The 14,756-nt window shown below is 54.0% G+C and overlaps 6 protein-coding genes across 6 annotated transcripts; 4 read left to right on the top strand and 2 right to left on the bottom strand.

Annotated features, from left to right (window-relative positions):
* Nucleotides 1–723: 723 nt before the first annotated feature.
* Nucleotides 724–1,713, top strand: AYL99_04625 (hypothetical protein; the record flags this gene model as incomplete). The annotated part of the gene is made up of 1 exon (XM_018836139.1): nt 724–1,713. The coding sequence occupies one exon, from the start codon at nt 724–726 to the stop codon at nt 1,711–1,713; it is 990 nt and encodes a 329-aa protein (XP_018695789.1).
* Nucleotides 1,714–1,964: 251 nt separating this feature from the next.
* AYL99_04624 (hypothetical protein) lies at nt 1,965–3,291 on the bottom strand (the record flags this gene model as incomplete). Its single annotated transcript, XM_018836138.1, has 2 exons — nt 1,965–2,421; nt 2,483–3,291. 2 exons carry the CDS (start codon nt 3,289–3,291, stop codon nt 1,965–1,967), a joined length of 1,266 nt encoding a protein of 421 aa, XP_018695788.1.
* A 1,694-nt stretch (nt 3,292–4,985) lies between these two features.
* On the top strand, nt 4,986–6,154 carry AYL99_04623 (hypothetical protein; the record flags this gene model as incomplete). The annotated part of the gene is made up of 3 exons (XM_018836137.1): nt 4,986–5,697; nt 5,766–5,888; nt 5,952–6,154. 3 exons carry the CDS (start codon nt 4,986–4,988, stop codon nt 6,152–6,154), a joined length of 1,038 nt encoding a protein of 345 aa, XP_018695787.1.
* Nucleotides 6,155–8,704: 2,550 nt separating this feature from the next.
* Nucleotides 8,705–10,057, top strand: AYL99_04622 (nicotinate phosphoribosyltransferase; the record flags this gene model as incomplete). Its single annotated transcript, XM_018836136.1, has 1 exon — nt 8,705–10,057. One exon carries the CDS (start codon nt 8,705–8,707, stop codon nt 10,055–10,057), a length of 1,353 nt encoding a protein of 450 aa, XP_018695786.1.
* Nucleotides 10,058–11,474: 1,417 nt separating this feature from the next.
* AYL99_04621 (syntaxin 1B/2/3/4) lies at nt 11,475–12,628 on the top strand (the record flags this gene model as incomplete). The annotated part of the gene is made up of 4 exons (XM_018836135.1): nt 11,475–11,490; nt 11,536–11,709; nt 11,767–12,510; nt 12,561–12,628. The coding sequence occupies 4 exons, from the start codon at nt 11,475–11,477 to the stop codon at nt 12,626–12,628; spliced, it is 1,002 nt and encodes a 333-aa protein (XP_018695785.1).
* A 1,124-nt stretch (nt 12,629–13,752) lies between these two features.
* Nucleotides 13,753–14,492, bottom strand: AYL99_04620 (hypothetical protein; the record flags this gene model as incomplete). Its single annotated transcript, XM_018836134.1, has 3 exons — nt 13,753–13,942; nt 14,150–14,256; nt 14,439–14,492. 3 exons carry the CDS (start codon nt 14,490–14,492, stop codon nt 13,753–13,755), a joined length of 351 nt encoding a protein of 116 aa, XP_018695784.1.
* Nucleotides 14,493–14,756: the final 264 nt, after the last annotated feature.

The following is a 14,756-nucleotide window of genomic DNA, read 5'->3' as shown; positions in this document are numbered from 1 at the left end:
GTCAACGGCTCAACTTCAGAGGAGGATGTGAACAGAATGGAGGCATTAATCACACTGAAAGAGAAGGAGACTCGTCCCGCCGTTCAGGATGGTCATGACAGCTTTGTCGGTCGTTGAAAATGATGCTTGAGCAGACGTCGCTCTGTTGCGCGCTTCGCAGGGCAACGCTCCCCAGCGATCGCATTGAGATGTTCAACGCTCCTCCATATTGCTCAAGACTTCAAATCATGTTAGTACAACTCACCCTCTCTGTCTCTCTTTCTCACTCTTTCATGCGTCAAACCCGTGGAGTCTTTCTCTGTGGTCGTTGTTGTTTGTTGCTTCGCCCATCATGGCTCCTTCCTCTGCACGCACCCCCAACTTCTCACGACCACTGCCCTCTCCCTACTCAACGGATGCTCCTCCTACATCGTATAGAGGCCCAGGTCGAGGAGATGTGATGAAAGAGCTTCCACCGCCTGGGACAATGACAAACACAGCCAAGGACAATCAGACAAAGGAATTCACTCCAAGCAACACCCCGTTTGTCTCAGTGGTGACCAGAAGCCCACATTCACTCTTCGACAAAGTGGCAGAATCTCCAGGAAAAAAACACGCTAACACCGCGTCTTCACCTGGGGTACGGCAGCATGGCCGCAAGCTCTCAAAAAACTCTTTCAAAACTGAGGCTGATTCCAATCTGGCCAATCTTCTGTATGTCAACTTTTCTCCATATCATCTACCATGGACTCACCAGGTGATAGCGTCGACGTCGGCGGGTTTGACAAGCCCATCGTCAATTTCCGTCCTCAGCTCTGGCGCCATCTGGACAAAGATCGCCCTATCCTCAATCTTGACCTGTTCTGGCCGATCAAGTTGGACGAAATCAACGACGATGATGATGAAGAGGAAGAGAACAGCGACGGCGACTCCAAGGGGGATTTCCCGTTCAGAGACCTCAAACCTCTACAAACCTTCCACAACCTCCACTACCTTCAGTTGAACGGCATGATGAGATCCTACCAACCGATCATCTGGGCTACCTGCTGGGTGAACAAGAACCTCACCAAGCTCCGCCTTGAAATGGCACTCGAACCTGAAATGTATGAAGAATCCAAGCACAAGTACCTCAAAATCGATGAGACATGGTCCTATGACGGCTCCGCTGAACGACAAGTCGACAGTGAATATCTCGGCTCTCACGGCAAAGGCATCCTGCACCCAGAATTCGGCGACGGCGAGTACCTCGACCAGCAAGCCATGAAGCAGGCCCAGATCGACGTGGTTGAAACCCTTCCCGTCGAAAATATGCGCTACCTCCCCATCAGCCATCTCACCCTGATGAACTTCGCCGTCGACGCTGGCCCGTTCTTCCGCTGGTTCGACCCCAAGAAACTCGTCGAGCTCAACTTCCTCGGCCAATGCGTCGACACCGGCTTCTACCTGCCCGACGACATGCGATCGGTCGTCAAAGTCAGCGGGCCGAAGCCCAAGCCACGCCCACAACCCATGATCGCCAGGGTTGTCAAGCCTGGAGAGGTCAAGCTGGTGACCCTCAAGGGAGGCAAGGTGGTTCCAGATGAATCCACCGGCGCCAGCAATGCGGCCGGGAAAGGCGTCAAGACCAAGCTGAGCCAGATGATGCGCTTGGGAAAGAAAGACTCCAAGGAGTCGAAGGAGGCGAGCAGGGAGGCTGCGCAGCTAGAGCGCAATATGGCCAACATGGGCCTTTAAACGGGTGGGATGCAGAGCTGGCACACGAGAGACACGAGCGAAGATGAAAGTGTGAGCTTTACAAACAATCAACACTGGAGCCGGCGTAGGCCGAACGCTCAAAAATGAAATGCAGTTAAACTACCCGCTTTCCACTCATCTTGCTAACTTCATTCATTATCTTACAATGAACTGCAGGGTAGTCTCGCCCACTCGTTCAGGCCCAGATATCACCTGCCTCGCTTCCGACCATCTCCCCTCCCTCCCCTGCATCAATATTTCTGATAGCCTCTCGAATATTGGCTGCTCGCGTAGCCGTAACCGGGGTTCGGGCTCCTCATGCCGGCCATCATAGGCGACGCATGACCGTAGTTCTGCTGGAGCGAAGCTCCCGCGTGGCCCATCATCATGGGGCTCACAGGGCTGACGTGGACGTTGGGGCCCATCATCTTTCCCTCAGCGCGCATCCTCGACATGTCGGCGCGGTATGCCATGACCTCGGCGGTGATCTTTTCGTATTTGGCGTCTTCGACGAGTTTCTCGTGCTTGCCGGCGCGACGCTGGCGGATGCAGCAGAAGGCGAAGACGATGAGGCAGAACGCCACGACGCCGCAGACCACGGCGATGATGATGTACTTGGTCTTCTGGGGGAGGCCGTTCCATTTCTGTTCCACGGATTGCGTGCTGGACTGGCTGTTTTCGCCGTCGAGTTGGATGGGTTTGGTGTCACTGCGAGAATCGTTAGTTTGGGTTTTTCCAGCACGCGAAGGGGAGTGGGAATGTGCCATACTTGAGAATCTTGATGCTCTGCCAGCTTCCGGAGGTATCGCCGTAGACGTATTGAGTACCTCTGCTGGCGTCCGACACTCTGACAGACTTGACGGCCATGGTGAAGGGGGTGTCGTCGTAGTTGGTCTCTCCGCCGGCCCATTCTATGGTTCCCTGCGGCTCCTTAGGATCACCACCAGCCCAAATTCCGAGTCTGAGGTCGCAGGGAGTCTGGGGGAACTTGAGACCACCGTTGGCCTCGTCATAGGTCAGAGTGCGAATGATGTTTCCGTCGACAATCCAATCCAGTTTTTCATGCGACCAGTCCAAGGTGTAGTTGTGCCACTCGTTTTGAGGGTCATTGATGGGATACCAGATGGCGTTGCCGTAGTCGGTCTGGTTACCCTTGCTGAAGAAGTTGGTCTCAACATATGAATTGTTTCCTCCGATAAATTCCCAGTCCACCTCATCAAGATCCATCGACTGTAACACCATCGATGACACTATGCCCTGACCCTTGGCGGCCTTCATGATAACCTCGACTTGACCAAAGAAAAGATAAAAGTTTGTCTGGACGGTGGGTGACTGGCCTCGCTGGCTGATCGTAAACTCGGCGCCGTCGTCTCCATAGTTGATACTGCCAGCGGTGACATTCCACACTTTGTCTGACATGGTATACTGGGTGAAATCGATGGAGTAGTTGCCGACCCCCAGCGCCGTGTTGGGCGGGCAATCCGTCTGCTTCAAGGGATTGCATGATGTGAAAGTCTGGGCGAGAGAGGTGGTGAGAAGGGAGAGGAGGGCTAAAGACGTGGTCTTAAGAGAAGACATGGCTGTAGAAGGTGGATCTATTGCCAGTTATGGGCTCTCCAAAAGACAAAGAGTAATAGATTCGAGCAGAAACAGGTCTTGCTCAAGCGTGAATGGGGGTGACTCCAGGTCTTTCCAGTGACGAGAGAGTGGCGCAGGGGGAATTCCTCAAGCTCGGACGTCCTGCTGATTGTATGCAAAACACAATGGGTGATGGTTAAATGAGTGTGAGGGCGCGTCGCAGCACAGCGCGACGACGAGTTGGCAAAAGAGAGACTGGGCCAAAAGAGCGGCTCGACGAGGAGGGACGAGAAGGGAGGTTGAAGGAAAGGACGCGAGAGGGGGTGTATCATCTATCATAGAGGAGAGAAGAGACGGCACCAACGGGATGCTGGGCCTGAGGGTGAAACGCGTCGTCGAGCCAATCCGGGAAAAGGGGCGACGCCCAGCGTCCGATGCAGCCAATGATGGAGCTTCGTGGCTTGTACCTCCTTATCTTCCTGCGCTTTCACGACCAACTCCTCCGATCTGCCGCCATCCGTCTCATTACAAGGTCCCTTTGAGCTTCATGTTTCCTGCGACAGCCGCACACTTTGTCGACGGCACAAAGATGCTTCTTTGAACGACCTTCCGGCCAGCCACCGACACTGCCTACGATGACCCCTCTTCCCATGCCGGTCCCAATCTCCATGCACCCCAAGAAAGAGCACAAAGGTGATGCTGATCGCAGGTGGATCGACAAGATGCAATTTGGCGAGTGACCCCCCGTTGGGGGTGCCCGTTGCCTATCATGATCCTTGCGCGTCCCTGCCGTCCCTGCCATCCGTGGCTGTGCACACTGCGGCCCCACGACATGATGCGCCCAGTTCTCTTAGAAAGAGATATGGAGTCCTCATAGAAAGACAACCTACACCCGTACACTGCTGGGGCAGAGACGAACCAGAACTTATGCATTGATGAAACAGCGGGTTTGGAGAGCTTCTTGAAGAGTGGCTGCGAACGTGCACGGGCACAGGTCCTCAGCTTCGGCAGCACTTCGCCGACAGGTGACAGGATGCTCGAAGACGGAGAAAGAAAGCAATCATGTGCACCAGAAAGCGCAAGGCTCGCGCTGTGCCACGCCATAAAATGTGCCATCGATCCTAGTGCCTGCAGTGCTGCAGTATCCTGCATGAGGACTACTGCAGCCTCAAGCGATGCGGTCACAGAAGCCTTGGATGTTTCCAGCCACTTACTCGTTTCGGACAGACTTTGTTTCTCTTAATACATATTTTGTTCTGTATGCAGGAATACCAAATGATGAACCGATCACATTCATCGGTGTTTATCCCGATTATAAGTCCTGAGTGGTCTTTTACTACTAGGCAAGTATGCAGAGTACAAGAAGAGTCCCTACACCCAAGCATTCCTGTCACGATATGCCTGCCAATTCTGGTTACTCCAAGTTGTCGCTGAGTCTGTCTGCAGCCCGAGGCAATGAATGCTGGGGTCATGTCAGGCCCATCCACTGAGCGGGCCTCATTTTGCGGGGATGCCAATGGGAGCTGATATAGACTTCTCGGATTTTATGTTTTATTTCCATTCATTCATACCTCAGCTTTGGGAATGCCCAGGGCTATCCTACTGGTTTTCTTCCTCAAAGGAGTGTCCGAGTTCTTCCCAAACTCGTCAAATCAAGCCACTACGGAGATCAATACACCACCTTAGTGTCCGCGATGGCACCTTCAAACCGCGCCGCATGGCTCCGCGAACTAAAGTCGCCGTTCCAAGTCGGGCCGTCTGAGATCGGCAAGCCGGGCCCCGGCGAGGTGCTCGTCAGGAATCGCGCCGTCGCCATGAACCCGGTCGACTGGATGATGCAGGACGGCGCATATCCGGCCGGGTCGCTGCCCCGGATCCTCGGCAACGACGTCTCCGGCGTCGTCGTCGAGGTCGGCGAGGGGGTCACGCAGTTCCACAAGGGTCAACGGGTGCTGGCGCACGCCATTGGTCTGCCCACCAACGAGCCCCGGCACGGCGGGTTCCAGGAGTACACGGTGGTGCCGGCCGTGGGGTGCTGCGCGATTCCAGACGCGATGAAGCACGAAGAGGCGTGCGTCTTGCCGCTGGCCATCTCGACTTCCAGCCTCGCCCTATTCCATGAAGCGAAACTGGGTCTGAGGTTGCCCGGCGGGGATGCGGCTGGTGCGGAGACAAGCCAGGGTGACGAGGCGATCCTCGTCTGGGGAGGCAGTTCTAGCATCGGCGCCCTCGCCATCCAGCTGGCCGTGGCGGCCAAGTATAAAGTGATAGCGACGGCGTCGCCGCGGAATTTCGACCTGTGCAAGAAGCTGGGCGCGATCGATGTGTTTGATTACTCGAGCCCGAGCATCGTGGGGGACTTGACGGCCGCGATGCAGAAGTATACCTGTCGGGGTGCCTATGATGGTGAGTCTCGACCCTGCAATTGGATCTGTCAGACCACCCCAGACGCTGATGACGATTATATCCGGCAGCTGCTTCGAAGCGAGATACACAGTTGAACGTGGCACAGGTTTTGGCCCAGCTAGGCGGAGGGAAGATGACGGTGGTGCTACCCCTCGTCGAAGGAATTCCGGCAACCGTGCAAACCAGCGACGGTAAGTCCCCCATCACACCACCTGTGCCATTGTTTGTGCCGGTGCTAAGATGAGATGCAAAAGTCTACGCCCCGGCAATCCTCCAGCAAGACAAGGCACTTGGAAAGGCAATATACGGGGATTTCCTGCCAAGGGCGCTCGAGCAGGGCATCATCAAGCCGGCCCCGCCGTCAGATGTGGTCGGGCACGGTGTCGAGCATATTCAGGGGGCTGTCGATAAGTTGCGAGCCGGTGTGTCGGCGTCGAAGGTGGTGGTGACGCTGTGAGGCGGTTCAGAACTTCGGCGGAGTGGGATAGCGTTAGGAAAGTGCAATAGTGTTTCGTACTTGCCTCTTTGGGGTTGATAGGGCCGGGCAGAATCCCAATCCGTGCTGGTCGGCTTTCTCACTTTACTCGAGAAATTAGTAGTAGAGCGCTGGCTGTGACTCGGTCCACTCATAGAGGAGACCATTCCTAAAACTGTGGTCATATTTCCCCCGAGGAGTTTAGACTCTGTGGCGGTTCGATCCTCTTCAAAGAGATGTGCCACATTCCGAATACCATAGATACGGACGGATCAACCTTTTTCCGGGGCTGACATAGCGCTGCGGCTCCTTGCCCTACTATTACACACGGCAAGCCGCACAACACAACAAGACCACGATGGCAGCAGCGCATCTCAATTGCTTCTAAACAAACATCCTAAGGATTATCCATCTCTAACTTAAGCATCCTGCAACTTCACCATGACAATGATGGCAGAATAGCTGGACCTCATGGGCGTATCCACTGTGACCCAGATTTACATTGTGGGCTACACAATCAACACCACAGTTTCGGGAGAGATTCAGCGATCAAGAGGGGCACCCAAAGCCCACGCGGGGTAATAATCCTGCAACCTCCCGAAAATCCAAGGCCAGAGTTAGAAGTGAAAAGAACAGACAAGAGACCACTTTTTGGAAGGTGTCGCAGCGAATCATTTGCAATGCCACAAAGGTCAAAGCCCCGCCCTCAGCTTCTCGACCGTATACAGGATGGCATCGACTTCAGCAATAAGATGATGGAGCCGCTTGTGTCCAGGCCGGCCTGGTTGCCATGGATCATTCGAAGGCGGAGAGGTGCGAAAGCGTAGAACTGGGCTGGACTCGCCCGAAGTGGCGGAACCTGAGCTGTTCAAAACCGGATCCAAGTTCGGGAAACTGTTCTTGGAACTGACCTGCACCGTCCTCCTCAGCTGCTGTAAACACAGCATTAATTACTGCGAACGAGGCAGTCATGCTTTGGTGGATACTGATGTAGACTGAGAGACTTGTATTGGTTGCTGGCGCCACGATGGTGAGAACAGGAGTGGTAAGCGCTGAAAATGACCTTTAAAGAGAATCCGGAAATGGGTCAAGTGGAAGCAGCTGGGAACAGGTCACTGGAGTGCTGCGAGAAGAGAGTGAAGGAAACAGGACGAGGGAAACCCGAATATTTATACCTCACCGCCTGTTCTTCTGAATGTAATTGGAACCCAACATGCCCAATGGGGCGAGGACAGAGCGCCCTTCCTCTCAGGTGCAGCTGCATGTGGCTGGGGGACATGGTCGGGGATATAAAGCAAAAAGGAGCGAGCCGGAGCGCCCTGTCTCTAGCAACTTGACGTGGCAGACGATCCTGGAAAATGATGGCAACTCTAGCGAATTGTTCGAGCCTGCGATTCGACCAGTTGAGGAAGTAGACATGATCATCATGCCGAAGCTACCCAGTGGAAGTTACACAAGGATGCTCGAGATCTAGTATGTTTGAGTGAGCCATACCGTGAAGAGGTGTGCAAGACGATGATAACCTCCCGAATTGGGGTCCTTCCTCGTGGGGGAAAAAAAAAGAAAAGAAAACCCGCGTCTGCCAACAGCCGCACGTTGCAGCCCTCCATAACTAAGTTGCCTCATGTCCTGCGACGGGAAGGCTGAGATCGACGCATACACGTCTTCACCTCTCTTGCGACCCTTGAGAGCTCGTAGATCTTTGTTGTGGAGGTCTAGGTGCTATTAGGCTGCATCGGCAGACTCTTTTTCTTGCATTGCCGGGCCATTGAGGCAATAACGCTGCTAAGCCACGACCGACTCTGGCCCTGCATGGATTCTGACCGTTGAAAGATCCGAAATTCGTGATGCCCATTTCCACGTATCAGCGCTCTTGATGCGGCCCGGCGTGATGATCGAGCTGACGCGCGACGGCGCCTGATCCGAGATACGTCACGCATTTCATCTCCACGGCTGTACAAACCACGGTATTTGTAGAGATTCAGTTGCAAAAAGAGTAGAGGCGGGATTGTTGCGCTCATCCAGGATTTTGATTTGAAATATGAGCAGCTGGGACATTGACTTGAGGTGGAAAGTTGCAGTGTATGTGTGTGGGCTGCGTCCATGACCAGACTCCAGCCGGCCAGTCTGTTACTGACAGAGACACATCCCAAAGGATCTCGAATGTCCTGTCATCCCAAGGTTGTCGTCGAGATTTCGTTAAACTCAGAATCCTTTGCGGATAAAGTCAATTCGAGAGACGCGGGGAAGAGCGACAACCTTGGACATCGGCTAAACAACGGCGGCTTCTTTATCTGCCCCCCGGGCGCATTATTATGTCACATTGATCGCCGTCTCTGGGAATAGTCCGCGCAGTCCTGATCTCTAACGCTGACATTGTCACTTCACTGCAGTCCCTGTCAGAGTCTGTGCTACGGTGACTCTCGTTTTCCGCGCGGCTGCACAGTAGCAGCTTGCGGGCACACTTGCAAAAACGTCCCCTCCCCCTTCTTAGATGTGGCCTCTGTTGAGATTGGTCTCGTGCTTGTCAACATGGCACAACCAAAGCTGCCCGAAGGCGTCTTCTCTTTCCTCGACACTGATCTTTACAAGCTGACGATGCAGTGTGCGATTCTAAAGTACTTTCCCACGGTCGATGTTGAATATAAGTTCACCAACCGCACCCCGCAGATGCGATTGGATCAAGAAGCTGTCAATTGGCTGAAAGAACAGATTACAAAGCTGGGGAATATCACCCTCGAACAGCAAGAGTTGGAATATCTCCGAAAACACTGCCCGTTCCTGACCTCCGACTACCTAGAGTACCTACAGACATTTCGACTCCGGCCCGCCGAGCAGGTGCATCTCGAGTTCAAGCCGGTCGATGGAACGTACGGAGACCTCGACATTACCATCACTGGCCTGTGGGTCGAGACAATTCTATACGAAATCCCCATCCTGGCCTTGACGAGCGAAGCATACTTCAAGTTTATTGACAAGGACTGGGATCACAGCGGGCAAGAGGAACGGGCATACGAGAAGGGAGTGCGGTTATTCCGCGCAGGCTGCATTGTTTCGGAATTCGGCTCTCGGAGAAGACGCGACTTCCACACCCAGGATCTCGTGCTCAAAGGTCTAGTGAGGGCTTCACATGAAAAAGGTCTGCCTGGAAAGCTGTCGGGCACAAGCAATGTATACTTTGCGATGAAGTACAGCATTCCGCCTGTCGGGACAGTGGCCCACGAATGGTACATGGGGATCGCCGCCCTCACCGATGACTACGAAAATGCCAATGAAAATGGCCTCCGTTACTGGCTTGACTGCTTCGGCAAGGGGGTCCTGGGCATTGCCCTCACGGATACGTTCGGTACACCCGACTTCTTCAAGGCATTCAAGAAACGGACGCCTGCCCGGACATCGGCCTCACGGGACGAGTCGACGGGGTATACTGACGACAGCCATCCGGCAACGGATCAGCCGTACTACGCCGAAGTGTTTGCAGGCATCAGACAAGACTCTGGGGATCCCAAGGAATATATCAAAGGTGCTGATAACTTCTACAAGTCGATAGGAGTGGAAAACAAGAGTATTGTGTTCTCAGACTCACTCAATGTGGAAAAATGCATCGAATACCGGGAATTGGCAGAAGCCTGTGGGTTCAAGCCTTCTTTTGGGGTGGGTACATTCTTCACGAACGACTTCAGCCGCAAGTCGGACCCCGAAGCCAAATCCAAGCCGATGAACATCGTCATCAAATTGTCCAAGGCGGGCGGGAGACCGGCCATCAAGTTATCCGACAATATCGGCAAGAACATGGGGGACGAGCAGACGGTCCTAGATGTCAAACGCCGTCTTGGTTACACGGAGAAAGACTGGAGGGGGGTTGATGAATCAAAGAGGTGGTGATGGATTGGGGCGTAACCAATGCTTACGGCGTTAATGTCGCAGCCTTGCGCCCCTGGGAGACCTTGTGGATCTGGGAGCGAGGCTCTAGCACCATTGTGGGGGTCGTGGCGGAGAGCTGATCACTGACCGGTCATTATTGGGGCCTTCAAAATCTCTTTTCGAGATATGGTTTTCGCTCCAGGCAGCTGGAATTCAAAGGTCGATGCCTGTATCACGCCGCGACGGATCATTGGGGGGCAAAGTGAGATTTACTCCGGCCCCGAACGGTGGCTGCGGCAAAACAGTTATGTTTCAATCCTGACGACCACAAATCACCATCAACTCTATAGAGCATTGGCTAATGTGGGTAAAGAAATTCTGGCAATTGCTGAAACAATATCTGATGTGACTCCTCCACCGCCGGCGATCCATCTCTTTTTCGGAGCTTTGAGGCGTTATTGGTAACACTGGTGAAGGACAAAAGCGTTCCCCATGCTAAAGTAAGATTGGGGGTGGTTTGATTGGGTGTCGAGGTGCGATGTAGGCTTCTAGCGAGGCAATGGTTTGTCAGAGTGGTTACCAGGTCTTTGAGAATCCATCAAATTATCTCATCCGGGCGAGGTCGGAATAGGCAAGGCAGAACGGGGCAAGCGCTGACCTGCGTTTGAGACGACCCAGTGAAGATCATGCCGTCGACGGTGAACGTTTTGTGCAAAGTCCTCTTGTATGGTTCGGGTAGCAGTTGGAGGTGGCACAGCCGCAGTTCAGGTGCGAAGTTCGTGTATATTATTCCCCACTGCTCAAAGCCGCTAGGCCGCGAGGGCCCTGGGGCGCTGCTCTGGGCATGAGGCGTAGGAAAAAGGGCGCCCACACTTTTTTGGGTCGAAGCCTGGACGCAGCTCCCTCTAGTAGGGCTAGTTAGGGTGCGAGGGGCACTTTTAGGCTCCCCTATGCACTGCACTCCCTGCAACTCGCTCCCTCGCACGCACCGCTTCCTTCCCTCTCCAACTCCGTTCTCGAGCTGATCGGATTCCTCGCAGCAGCTGTGATCACTCAGCCCGCCATCTACTCTCTACACACCCCCAAGTTCCTTTCTTCTTTCAGCTTTTCTATTCAGCCGCTGCTGATTCCATCTCCATCTTAGAATTTCATCCTCCTCCTTTTTATTTCTTCCTTTCTCATTTTCTTCGGCCCTGTATCGCGTATCCGAGCCAAGTTGCGCGCGTCGGCCTCCTTTCTCCCCCCAGGTTTCCTCTTCCACGGTTTCCCGCGCTTACTGGAGCAACTCGATTGAACCTTTATCGTCACCTCTACGCCTTTTAATAACCCGCTTCGTCTTCCCGCCATCATGAGCGTACGTTGTTGCCCTCCCCAGAGACATTGAGTCGCCTTATTCTGCCCTCAGCCCCTGAAACGCAGTCAATGGATTGCTCAAACCATGGCGTTGCACTTCTGTGAGAACTGCTGCTGACATCTACATTGATCCAATCAGCAACAAGGGGGCCAGGGCTACGGCACCTACAATCCCTACGGACAAGCTGGGAATCCTTACGCTCAAGGGGGCTATGACAATGAGGCATATGGCAGCCAGGGAAACTACAGCGAACGTCCGGAGCCTCAGCAACAAGGCAGCAGCTACTATGCCCAGGATGAACAGCGGCAAGGTGGTTATGGTACACGAAGCTCGAAGATACCTCACGAGTAAATGCTGGCTAACTTTTCCTCCTCAGAAATGCGAAACATGAACGGCGCCGACCCCAACCGAATCCTCAATGAATGCCGGGCCGTTGACCAGGCCATTGATGAAATCGAGGCCGACCTGCAGCGTCTCAAGGGGCTCCAATCACGGTACCTGGCCGACACGAACACGTCTGCCCAGTCGCCGTTGCGTGTGGAGGTCGATCGCACGGGAGAGACCATCATGACAAAATACCGCGGTCTGGTCAGCCGCGTCAAGGCTATCAAGCAACAACCGGAATCCGGCAACCCGCGCAATGCCCCTCAAGTGGGAAAGGTCGACCGAAGACTGAAGACCGCGATCAATCAATACCAACAGGTGGAGAGGGAGTTCCGAAAATCGTCTCAAGAACAGATGGCCAGACAATACCGAATCGTCCGCCCGGATGCGTCAGACGCAGAAGTGCGTGAAGCCGTGGAAGATCCCAACAACCAGCAAATCTTCTCTTCTGCATTGATCCAGAGCGACCGACGCGGTGAAGCGCAGACGGTGGCGCGGAACGTTTCTCAGCGCCACGAAGATATCCAGAAGATTGAGCGGCAGATGATCGAGCTTGCTCAACTCTTCCAGGATCTCGAGGCCTTGGTGGTACAGCAAGAGCCCGCAGTCACCCAGATCGAGGAGCAAGGCGAGCAAGTCGCAGAACATGTGGCGAAGGCAAATGTTGAGCTCGAGGGCGCGGTCGTCAAGGCCCGAGCTGCCCGCCGCAAGAAGTGGATATGCTTGGGCATTGTTCGTAAGTGTTTGTCGGAATTGGCCGGTGTGAGCGTGCTAACCTTCATCCAGTTCTCATCATCATCATTATTGTTGTGGTCGTGGCGGTGGGTGTTACTGTTACGAACCATTCTCATTAGCATGACGGTGGTAACAGTCAGCCACCGTCCTAAATCACAAAACAATGTGGTCCTTTCGCTCGCGGAGATCGTGACATACGTGAAACTGGCAATTCCGCAACAATCCAAGTTTAATTCCCACAAAGGTTCCATTTGACATGATGAGGCCACGAAGAGTGGACGGCATCTCTAGTGTCGGTGAAGCAGACCCACCATGTGCCCCTTCTTCTTGTTTGGTTTTGGATCACCCGAGAGTCGACGCGACTCGTATTCGTGAGAGGAGATGGGCGCGCGATAGAGCGGGCAAAGGAAGGCGGCAGGAAGGGTTTTTTTTTTCAGAATCTCATATGTTCTTTTGCAGAAAAAGCCGGCGCCAAATGCTCATTTGTTTGTTTTTTGATCCCTTCTGTCGACGGAGGGGATTGTCGGGCTGGTCGGTTGGGTGACATTGTACAGGATCAAAACGCCCATTAGATACACACACTAGCCGCTAATAATTCCTTTCGCCTTCACTCTGCTGAAGTCATGAGTTTTGTTTGTTCATTGTCTACGTGATCAGAGCGGTAGAGGGAAAGATTAGTAGTGTATGGCTCGCTTCTCGTCCACCATACAAGCATGCCTCCCTCTCGCCCCGTTCAGTGACGATTGTGCGTCATGTGAGAATAGCAGTCTGATAGAAGGAAAAGGGCGAGGGCACACGTCTAGGAATTCTTAGGCTTTTCTATATATGCGTTGGACACTGTATGTATTGGTCGAGGGGCTGAGAGTATGCACCTCGTAATCACTATTATAATATAGTTTGGTCCGATATGGACGTGTTCAACCGACTGGAATGAGTCTCCTTTCAACACCTCCGGGTTTGTGCTGGCAGCAGATCCTTGGGCCCGGTCGAGCGAAAGGTGCCTATCTTCTATCTTCTGAGGCGAGATCAGCTGAGAAAACTGGACAAAGGGAGGGTTTGAATCCTGACGATGCCCAGAACACCAGCAACAGCCAGGCAGCCAGGCAGGCTGGTAGACACCACACTTCTTTCGCTATATTGCTTGCTTGCTCGTCCCCATACATGTATATATGTACATATGTACGTACCGAGGACATAGTGAGCCTAGCACTTCTTCCACTCTCTCCCCAAAGGTCGCCAATAATCACGCCACCGCCGCATCCTTCCGCCTCGCCGCGAGCTGGCCCCTCTCCACCTCCTCGGGCGTCTTGGTGCGGAGCTGCAACGCGTGGATGCCGCCGGGCCGGTCGAGCTCGTCCTTCAGCAGCGCGTAGACCATCCGGTGCCGGGCCGGCTGGGGTTTGGACTGGAATGACGGGGATGTGATGTCGAGACTGTGGGGGGTGTTTGTGTTACTTAGGGTTGGTTTGGTTGCGCGAGAAGGCCAGGCGGAGCAGAGAAGGACGAGGGAGAGACTGAGTTGAGGAAAGAAGATCCGTGTAGAGTAGAGCAGAACAAGAGACAGAGACAGAGACAGGTACAGGAACAAGAGGGAAGGGCCGGCCGGTTCAGTCTGAGCTGGACAGAGAGCATCCACTCACAAGAAATGCGTCTCCTTCGACGTCGAGCCTTCCATGGCCTTGTGGTGGGAATGGAGGTGCGAGTCGTTCCGGATCGTCAGGCTGGTCGGATTCAATGCCTCCGTGATCTGTCCGGCGAGTCAGATGCTGGTATCAAAGGCATATATTCGGCATATGTGGATAGGAATGGAGAGAATGGGGCTGGATGAGGCTTGGGGAGCCCCAAAGAAACACCACAGCTTTCCTTCTTTCGTTCTTTTTGCCCTCCTACCGGGACCGACGGCCTCACGAGGCTGGATCAAAAACTCACCTTTGTTCGAATTGTGTCCTCCACGGGCGTGGCGGAGGAGGAGTTGCTGGCCATCCTTCTTGTCGATACTACTGCTGCACGGCAAAGCGAGGCGCCCGCAGTCACATATCTCCTCATTTGGCTATTGTCCCGACGTTTCTGATGGGCTGAATGCTGGCAACGGAGAAATTGCCAGGGTTGTCAGGATTTTGATAGCTGTCACAACAGCGCAGGGTCCGGCGGAGTGTTCGGTGGGAGACGGCATTTTCTACGGCAGAGCAGAGAGGACATCTAGCGCACTCCTCACAGCCATCAGCTTCATCTGACGGGCGGCTATCT

The sequence above is a fragment of the Fonsecaea erecta genome (genome assembly GCF_001651985.1).
Source record: "Fonsecaea erecta strain CBS 125763 chromosome Unknown Scaff3, whole genome shotgun sequence".
Lineage (NCBI taxonomy): Eukaryota > Fungi > Ascomycota > Eurotiomycetes > Chaetothyriales > Herpotrichiellaceae > Fonsecaea > Fonsecaea erecta.
Note: the sequence above shows the minus strand (reverse complement) of the source record. Positions and strands in the feature narration are given on the sequence as shown.